At 38.5% G+C, this 10,734-nt stretch overlaps 1 protein-coding gene across 1 annotated transcript; it reads left to right on the top strand.

Annotated features, from left to right (window-relative positions):
• Window positions 1-236: 236 nt before the first annotated feature.
• CYBRD1 (cytochrome b reductase 1) lies at window positions 237-9,841 on the top strand. Its single transcript, XM_026697063.2, has 4 exons — window positions 237-668; window positions 6,805-7,013; window positions 9,192-9,346; window positions 9,446-9,841. The coding sequence occupies exons 1-4, from the start codon at window positions 482-484 to the stop codon at window positions 9,717-9,719; spliced, it is 825 nt and encodes a 274-aa protein (XP_026552848.1). The 5' UTR covers window positions 237-481; the 3' UTR covers window positions 9,720-9,841.
• Window positions 9,842-10,734: the final 893 nt, after the last annotated feature.

The raw sequence follows: 10,734 nt of genomic DNA, 5'->3' as shown, positions 1-10,734 counted from the left end.
TTTGAAGCTGAAATCCAAACGGCATCCAGGATAAGCCGCCTCGATGGCAGGTTTGAGCTTAACGCTGCTGCTTTCGGGTTTACCAATATCCGCACAGGGAGCTTCCGAAAAAAAAGAAAAGAAAAAAACGCCTCGAGAGCCTAATGGTTCGTAAGCCAGAGCAATTTAAGGAGCGTAAATTTTGAGTTCCGTTGTTTTCGAGTCCGGGGAGGGGAGGAAAGAGGCGCAAAAAAACAGAAGCAGCGGGTAAGGACGAGAAAGCAGAGGAGCGAGTCTTGAGAGTCCCTGCCCGGTGCCTTGAACGTCCAGCCCCGTCCAAGTGGGAGGAATCGCTTGGCTTTCTCTCACACACCCCCTTTCTTTCTTTCCCTTCAGGAGACGAAGGAGGAGGGCGCGCCACGCCGAGAGGTCCGGCTCCCGTCTCCGCCCCGTTCCCGAGTTTGTTTGGGTCCTCCGCAGTTGCGTCCTGGTGTGGTGGAAGATGGAAGGCTACAAGCTTTTCCTGGCCTTCCTGGCCTCCGCGTTGCTGCTCGGCTTCCTCTCCGTCGTCTTCGCCCTGGTCTGGGTCCTCCACTACCGCGGGGGGCTCGGCTGGAACGGGGACTCGGCCGAGTTCAATTGGCACCCGCTCCTCATCATCGCGGGCTTCGTGTTCATCCAAGGGATCGGTGCGTAACGAGGACGGGGTGGGTGGAGAAGGGTTTGGAGGGCCAGCCGAGCGATCGGGGCCGGGAGTGGGGAGGGAGGAGGTCGCGAGAAGAGGCTCCTGGGCTTTATTTATTTATTTATTTATTTCCCCGTGAAGGCGGCAACTCCCATAGAAGTAAAACTTCCACAGTATGCGGGTCCGTTAGCTCCCGTGGGGGGTGGGGGGGGTGTGTGTGTGACGGCTTCTTCTGGCAAACTGACAGGCCTCGTCAGCTTTCCAGCCCCGGGTTGGCACTGCAACTTCAAAAGGCGGCTGGGGTCGCAAGCCGTCGCTCGCGAGGGCTGCGGTGGCAAGTTTAGGATCGCAACTGCAAGGTGAGCCAGCTCGCTCTCGTCGCTGGCCGTGGAGTTGGACCTTTCCCAAGACGAGGGGAAACCCGCAAAGAGTTGCAGGAATTCCTCCTGCTTTGGCTGACCTCTCGCTCTGCCTCTCCCCACCGCCCCACCCCCGTTCCGCTTTCTTGGTTCTCGAGCAAGCTCTCTCCAAACCCGCTCACCCGGGAACGGTGCCTGTCGGCGCCCCTTTTAGCGAGAAAGCGAGCATCGCTCCAATTGCGTCCAACGTAAGGAGTAACTTGAGTGTTGCAGTTGGAATTGGGAGTTGGGGAGTCCTTGGGGGTCTCTTGAGTTTGCTTTGCAGACGCCTCATTACCCAACTGGGTAAACACACTTAAGAGGTGTGGCAGAACTGCCAGCCGGATTCCTAAAGCGGGCTGTCACGACGCGCATATGATTTTCTTGGGCCCTTTTCTGTTTACCCGTATAATTGATCATAACTCTCGTCCAGAGCAAGAAGGGCGTGAGGTATTCAGGCTTCCCTGGTGTTTTTTTTTTTTCCCCTCAGTGACTTTGCGTTTTTAATAGCAATGGCTTTGGAACCGTTAATTCTCTGCGGCGACTTGTTTCACTGACGCCTTACCAGACTTGAAAAACACAAACGCACTCGTGGTTTCTTTGGATTATTTCGAAAATGCTAGGTAGTTGACAAACAATTGTAAATAAGGGCGGTGGTCTGTCTGGGCAGCACAGGCGGGGAGGAGGAAGATTGCTACAAGTGTGACTAATCGGGATGGTACAAAAGAAACCGCAGTGTCTGGGTTACTGATTGTGTTCTGATGATTAGCACTTATATCAGTTTCTGTAAAATTGTCTTAAAATAAATATTTGTCCATTTTAGTTTTAGTTCATGAAGTAATTTTATTTCATTGATGATGCAGGAATCACATCTGTAGAATGTCTTTTAATTAATAATCATCTTGTACTGAATGCTAGAATTGTGTTATTTGAAATAGATTTAATACTATAATGGGAGGAAAACCCAGCTGGGGACTTTACTTGGTAAAGTAATATGACTGGTGAAAGAAAGAAGTCTCAATGGTAGAAAATCTTAGTAGGAAAAAAAAAACCTAAAAATTAATACACATACTGTATAATGATACTATATGAGGTTTATAATGTCTGATAAGTATAGGAAATCAGATTTGGACTTGCAAATTAATTGTACAAGCTGGGAGTTGTTAGATCTTCAGAGTCCAGAAGAGAAAAATATGAGAGATTTTAAAAGTAAAAGCAAACTGTAAGAAGAGTTGTGTGCTTAATTTTAACAAATCCATTTCTGTTCATTGAGGGATCAGTGTGCAATTTATGATTCACCTGTTAGAAGGTGTGACTGCAAAATCTTTTAAACTAGAGTGTGCAATATGCCAGGCACTGGAAACTTTATACCTTGCCCATTGGCGCTCACAGCCAGATCTGAATTGATTCTTTCTCCTAACTTGCTGCACAATGCCCCTCCCCCCCAGTTATATTCATTTACAAAACACATTTGGAAATCAGATATTTTTGGAAAAGGAATGTGGTATGTTGCAGTTTTGTATGAAATTACACTCATCTATCCAGAAACAAATACAAAGAGAGGTAGGAGTGTGCATACTCAGGATAAAGAGGAACCAAAAAATGGCAGTTTGCTTTGTGGTGAATATGAGTGCTGCCAGTGGCTATGTCACCATGGCAGCTACTTATGAAAAATGTCCACAGCATATTCTCAAATATAGTCATCAGGTGTCCCATCCTATCATTGCCTCATCTTTATTTTTCTCTCTATACAGACACACACACATACACATTCATTCATTGGGGGTTAGAATGGCACTTTAAGAAGATATGCTGGCAATAGTTAACATTCTTAAGGGATTTTTTTCTCTCTATTCAACTGGATTTTATTTTGGTTTCCCATTGTTACATAAACAATATCTACTGTATATCTGGTATGTTGCTCCTAATATTATTGTACCTGTACATTATCCATGCCAGTAAAATAATTTGGATGGAAAAACTTGCAAACTATTGCAAGCCTGTGGTGATGTAAATAACTGGGCAGGTGTGTTTTATCCTTGATTTCAGATTGGGGACTATTGTGATACTTAAGTTGGGGGGGGGAGAGGGTTTGCTTTGGTTTCTATTTGTTTTTATACACTATACAGGTCTGTGGGAACTGGGGTAAATTATAAGTACTGTTAAAAAACAAATACACTATAAATTCATATAGGAATAAATTTGTTGAGGGTTGACAGAAGGGGATTGAGTTTATAACACTATCATACTATACAGCGGATTACTGTAAATATATAATTCTTAAGTATTAAACATAGTGCCATATTTCTATAATAGAAGCTATTTGCACAAGTTAATGGAAGGAAAAAGTGCATAGCATGATTGGGAAAACAAAGGGACTCCTGGGTTGTAAAAAACAAGAGAATGGAAAAAATGGCTAAGTAGGTTTTTTTTGTAACAGTTTATTTTCAGTTCAGCCAAGGTGCTACTATTTAAGAAAACTTGTGATTCCAGTTTTTATTAGTGTCAACTTCTGCTATGATATAGTATATTTTGGCGAGATCACCCTATGAAAGGATACTCTAAATGTTCAAATGTTATGAGTATTGGAGGACACATGGGGCAGAATTACATAAATATTTTATGAATGCTTACAAAAATTCATATTAAGAATACATAATTTTTGTGGCTAAGCAACATGGTTCTTAAGTGAGTCGTGCCCGATTTTATAACCTTTTTAGCCACAGTTGTTAAGCAAATCACTGCATTTTTTAAGTGAATTGCATGGCATTAAGCAAATCTGGCTTCCCCCGTTGACTTTGCTTTTCAGAAGCTGTCTGGGAAGGTTGCAAATAGTAATCACATGATTGCAGGATGCGGCAACTACTGGTATCATAAATACTTGCTGGTTTCCAAGTGCCTGAATTTTGATCATGTGATCACAGTGATGCCATGACAGTCTTAAGAGCGAGGACCAGTTGCAAGTCATTTTTTTTCAGTGACATTGTAACTTCAAGCAGTTGATAAATGGATAGTTGTAAATTGTGTTATGCTTCTTTACTTACTGCAGTGGTGCTAATAAAAGGCAAATGGCTGATTTATCAAAATATGATTTGGTAGAAAAATACAAATTGTATTTGAAACCACAATTTTTCTATCAGCCTCTTAAAGATTTTAGCGTAAAATTATCCCTTCAGTTCGAGTGTCAAATGTCAATATTATATTTCATATGGGCATTGGGAAATAGACATTGAGTCCTTTTCCAATATATTCCATTTGGGGACAGATTTATTTATGACTTCTATAGCACAAGCGACATGCATGGTAGTAAATATTTAAAGATATAGCTCTTAGAAAATACATATCAGTCTGGATAGAACACTTTGCTCCTTGTTGTTACCAAGAAGCTTATCTTAATGTTAATATCTACCTACGTACTCATGTATTATGACCAATGTATTTATGCACTGCTGCTAAATTCTCTTCAATTTTTTTACTGGCCTAATTAGAAGATAGATAAAACAATGTACTCTGGTCCTTCTGTAACATACGGGCTCCATGAAATACACATTTTATTCTGTCACTCAGCCCAACTCACCTATTTATTTTTTATTTTTATTTTATTTATTTTTGTCAATTGCTCACAAGATAATAGGTATAAGTAAAAAACATAGTTATGAATATATGGATACATATAAGAAAAATAAAAAAAATAAAAGAAACAATAGGACAGGGACGGTAGGCACGTTGGTGCGCTTATGCAAGCCCCCTACAGACCTCTTAGGAAAGGGGTGAGGTCAATAGCAAACAGTCTAAGGTTAAAGTTTTGGGGGTTTGGTGAAGAAACCACAGAGTCAGGTAGAGTATTCCAGACATTGACCACTCTGTTGCTGAAGTCGTATTTGTTGCAATCAAGTTTGGTGCAATTAATCTTGAGTTTGTATCTATTGTGTGCTCTTGTTATGGTTGAAGCTGAAGTATTCATTGACAGGTAGGACATTGCAATGTATGATTTTATATGCTATACTTCGATCCAACCAAAGGCGGCGTAGTTCAAGGTTTTCTAGGTCTAGAATTTCAAGTCTGGTGGCCTAAGGTATTCTGCAACGAGTAGAGGAGTGGAGAATTCTTCTTGTGAAATATTTCTGGACTTTCTCAACTGTGTTAATATCAGATACGTAATGTGGGTTCCAGACTGATGAGCTGTATTCAAATATTGATTGAGCAAATGTTTTGTATGCTCTAGTTATTAGTGTAATATTACCAGAGAAAAAGCTACATAAGAGTAGGTTAACAACTCTTAATGCCTTTTTGGCTATGTAGTTACAGTGGGCTCTAGCACTTAGATCATTAGAGATGAGTACTCCAAGGACCTTGACAGAGTTTGGATCATCAACAAGGTCTTGACTATTCAGCCTGTATTTTATTTTCTGTTGTTCTTTTTTGCCAGTATGTAGGACATAGCATTTATTTGTTGAGATTTGCAGTTGCCATTTGTTTGACCATTCTGATACATAGTCAAGATCTTTTTGAAGGGTAGCAGTATTGTTGGTGGTGTTGAATAGCTTTACATCATCAGCGAAGAGAACACAGTTGCTCTTAATATGATCACAGAGGTCATTTATGAAGAGTATGAAGAGGGTTGGTGGTCCTAGAACACTGCCTTGGGGGACACCACTGTTGACAGGTACAGAATTTGATAGGACGCTCCCAATTTTTACCATTTGTTGTCTGTTGACAGGAATGCTTCTATCCAGTTATGCAGGTGTCCAGAGATACCGTAAGATACCTCACAGAATTGTTGTGGGGAAAATAAGAGGAAAGAATATTAGGGATATTTGCCACCCTAAGTTATTTATAAAAATAATAAAGTGGAGTAAAAAAGTAACCCCACCCTCACCCTTGTATATTTTAGTGGAAGAATGACAGTGATTCATCAGATTCCTTTCTGAAGCTCCCTCCCCCAGAACTCTCCTCTCAATGAGTAAACTCAGTTTTTCTTCTATTTTTGCATATTCACGATGTTGTCTTAAGGAAATTTGCAGAAATTTAAGCCGTTTATTTCTCCCCTAAAGTCCCTCAAAATTCTTTTGCCCCTATCCACTACTAGAATGTAGCCATTTACTTACTATGCATAGTCCAGCGAGGTTATCATGCAGACAGAAAGTGCCTATTTCTGACTTTTTAAGGTGAAATGTGGACCAGGTTTTTTTTTTAACAGAGTTGTTGTTCTATGAAAGATGATGTGCTGTCTGATTTCCAATGTGCACATAGCTGATTTCACCCAAACAATTTTAGTAAATTGTCACAACGGGAAATTCTGGTTTGTCAATCCCAACAGTTCAAGATTTGTAAGCAAAATATATAAGCAAGAGCCAACTTTATTGAATCTGGTTTAGATTCAGGAATTTTAATTAAAAAAAAAGTTTTAGTTAAATGTGTTGAGTCAGGCCATCTAGCATGATTGCCAGTCAGTCTCCAAAATCTTAGGTAGAAAACTTTTATCACTGTGTCTCTGAGATATGCCCTTTTTCTTCCAAAACAAGATTATTTTTAAAAAGGGGAGTGTCAATATTTTAGTTTCAATCTGAATGTTTTTCCCTCAGAAAAGGGATAAACAGTAAAGTGAGAAAGCATGACCTATTTGTTAAAGGAAATTCTCAAAAGTGTCATATGGCAAGAATAGTTTTAACGTTCCTAATAAAGCTTGTTTTGTTTTGTTTTGTTTTAACTTCAGAATTCTTTCTTATTTCCCAATTTCAGCAATTATTGTATACAGGTTACCCTGGACCTGGAAATGCAGCAAATTTTTTATGAAATTAATCCATGCAGGGTTACATACCATTGCTCTGATACTTGCTATTATTTCCCTGGTGGCTGTTTTCGATTTCCATAATGGTCAGAAGATTCCTAACATGTACAGTCTACACAGCTGGATTGGACTGACTGCTGTAATTCTTTATGCTCTACAGGTTAGATGTCATTTATAAACTATACTTAAACAGAGAATAAGTTTATTTTAACTTCAATAAAAATGTGCTGTGTGTACATTAATTTTAATAAGGGATTTTTTATTTTGCAATTCTTAGACATAAACCTTACAACTCAATAAATTAACCTTTGTCGAATGAAGGAGAATATACATATCTCAGGATAATGTTATAGGATCCAATTTGGGTTGGCGACCAGGATTGGGGTTTTGTCTTCTGAACTTTCAGACTTGCGCTAGAGAAGTTCCCCCAAGATGGACTCCAGCAAAGCCCGAAAGCTCAGAAGACAAAACCACTTTCTATTTTGAGTATTCTTAGTAAGGAACTTTTTAGTTCTCCAGCTTTTATTAAATTTTTGAGAATTTAATAAAAGCTGTTCTTTCTATATTCAGGTGTTTCATTATACAACCTTTGTAGATTTTTTTTTCATAGAATTTGTATAGAGTATCTTAGAAATATGTTCAGACTTTGTTTTTAATAGTGGGGAAGAAAGTAAATGTATATCATTATTGTAAAAATTTTATATATAAGTTGGGGAAGCCGTTACCCTTTAGAAGAGCTCCATGGTAATGGTGAGGAATGTAGTTTACTTCTACAGAATTTGGAGTCCCAAAACATCCTTACTTCTTCCTTAAATTCACTTAGAGAAGAGGATAGAGTCTAAAAGGATGATTGTAGTCCTGAGCAGTTTGCCCCAATAAGCAACTAATTGCTCATTATAGTAAAAAAAAAAAATCACATTTTTTAAAAGGGGGCAGTAGATTTGGCACTGGTAGCCATTCCCAAGTTTCAGGATTGTGACCCAAAAGGCCACAGTATTTTTAGGGAGTTTCTACTGATTCCATGGCTCATAAGATGCAAGATTTTGCAGTCTGGCATATCAAAATAATCAAAATAATGTTTTAATACACACTATACAATTTATTTCTTTTTATCTGTACTGCATGCCAGGGGGCTTGATTGGAATATAAAAACGTAGTCCTTTATCCACTCACAACTAATCACTGAATTCTGTGGATGTGTTCCTAATTCTTTAGCGTCAAGCCCCTCTCCAGTCTAAAAATTCACATTCTCTGCAATGGGCCAAAAAAAATTGTAGATAAAAATGGCCATACAGTAGTCCTTGAGTTACAACCATATTTGAGCCCAAGATTTATGTTGCTAAGTGAAACATTTGTTAAGTGAGTTTGCCCCATTTTATGACCTTTCTTGCCACAGTTGTTAAGTGCATCATTGCAGTTTTTAAGTTACTAACTCGGTTGTTAAGTGAATCTGGTTTCCCCATTGACTTCGCTAGTCAGAAGGTCACAAAAGGTGATCATGCCCCCAGGACAGTGCAACAATTGTAAATGTGAACCAGTTGCCAGGCAACTGAATTTTGATCAAATGACCACAAGGTTACTATAATGGTTGTGAAAAACTGTCATAAATCACTTTTTTCAGTACCATTGTAATTTTGAATGGTCACTAAATAAACTTACAAGTCGAGGACTACCTGTTCTTCCTGGTAACATTTTAAGATGGTTAAAATTAGTGGGGAATACTACTGACAGATATTAACTTAACACCAAATAAACATTTACTGTGTTAAAATAAATGAAAGAAATAGAAAAATAAAGATATAAGATAAATAAAAGAAATACTAAGATTTTTAAAAATAATAATAATAAAGAAAATAGCCTCTGTGTCAGGATTCTACCAGTTGCTCTAATTAAATCATGATTCTCGAGCCAAACTTCAAAGGATTCATTAGAGGCGACAGACTGGACACTGCCCTGCATGAAGCCAATTCTGGCATACGTAATTTACAGTTACCTGTGACCCTGTTTCTCCCCCCGTGTCTCATAAACCAGGTTAGTTATCACTGGGCTAAAGGTTCTCTGCCTTTTAGCTTACACAGTTTTCCCTTTTAACTTTTTCTTAATTGATTTTTAGCTCGTTTTTAACTATAACTTTTATACCTTTTACCTTTTTATCTGAAAACTTCCCAAAGGTACACAAGTTGTGATGGGTGATATAAAATATCCTGTGGGTTTTAAAAGACTTCAGCAGATAATTTAAGAATCAAGTTTGGCACTGCCTCATAAAGATTTATTTTCAATGTTTGTTTTTAAAATAAGGTATACGGTTGCCGTTTACTAAGTTTTATCTATATATCAGCTTGTTTTAGGCTTTGTGGTCTTCCTACTTCCCTTTGCCCCCCCTTCTCTTCGGACAGCTGTTATGTCAATACACATATATTCCGGTCTTCTCATCTTTGGAACAGTGATTGCCACAGCCCTAATGGGAATTACAGAAAAACTTTTTTTTAGTCTGTAAGTATTTATTTGGATGTCACTAATGTTTTTAACAATGACATTTACTAATTGACTATTGTTAATTGTTTCCTTAATTTTAACTTATTTTTCCTGAAGGAAAAAACCTCCCTATAGCAGTTTCCCAGAAGAAGGTATTTTTGTCAATGCTCTGGGTGTCCTGATTGTCGCCTATGGGGCTGTAATTTTGTGGATAGCTACAAGGCCTCAATGGAAGCGCCCACTCGAACACATTTTCCTAGCCCATCAGAGAATTGGAGAAGGACTCAGTGATGATGACAGTCATAATCCAGATTTGGAGTTCAACGGTGATGGAGCTGCTAGGAAAAGAAATCCCAAATCTGATGAAGTTGGACAGAGATCAACTACGTAAAGAAAGTATATAACAACATTTGCAATGAAGAAAACTCACTCACCCTATTCTCTCCCAGCTCTTCGACACATTATACTTTGCTTTATTAAAGAATTTCTGAATAAATGAGAAGTGTTAGTAAAGACTAATTTTAGAAATATCTATGTTCATAGGGTGCCACTAGGGTAACTTGTACTGTATTTCTTGATAATTTTGAAAAAAAAAAAAACAACCTGAAATTATCACCAGGTTAGCTGCATGAAATACTTTTTCATTGATTTTGACTGATGGAAGTACAAAATAAACAATTAGGTTTCAGATATTGGAAGAAAGTTATAAAGAAAAAGAGCACTCCAGTGAATAAAATGGCTAAATACCTTGATACTTATTATGGAAACAAGTTCAAGCTTGTTTCCATAACACTATGGAACTTCTGGCCATCTTGAATGATTGATTCCACAATTCATTCTTAATCATTATTTCTTGACTTGTGATGTTGCTTTCCATTGGCACTGGTGAAAGAACTATGTGCTCTGCAGTTCAACATTATGATTATGGTGGCCAGAAAAAGAAGGAAGAGACAAAGCAAGTGGTTGTGTGGGTGATAATTTGATTGCCCTGTCTAGCTTCTTTTTTCACATAGGTGCCAGCTTCTCATACAAACACATCTTCTGATATCATAATAGACATTATTGCTATAAGGCAATCAGTATTGTTTTTGCACAACCACATTTAAATGAATGTTGGCTTTATTCAGTATCTCCATTATTTGGATTAAATATTTTGTTGGAGTGATTGCAGATTATAAGGGTAATGTAGTGTAAACTCAAACAGAACAGAAAAGAATAGAATGAGCTGGAAGGGACCTTGGAGGCCTTCTAGTCCAGCCCCCTGGACAAGCAGGAGAGCCTATACTATTTCAGATAAGTGACTGTCTAGAATCTTCCAGAGATGGAGCACCCATGATTTCTGGAAGAAAGCTGTTCCACTGGTTATTGTCCTCACTGATAGGAAGTTTCTCTGAAGTCTAGACCTA

This window comes from Pseudonaja textilis, chromosome 1 (assembly GCF_049901715.1).
Source record: "Pseudonaja textilis isolate UNSWEBS1 chromosome 1, rPseTex1.2, whole genome shotgun sequence".
Classification (NCBI taxonomy): domain Eukaryota; kingdom Metazoa; phylum Chordata; class Lepidosauria; order Squamata; family Elapidae; genus Pseudonaja; species Pseudonaja textilis.
The sequence above is the reverse complement of the archived record's forward strand: the minus strand, read 5'-3'. Positions and strand labels throughout refer to the sequence as shown.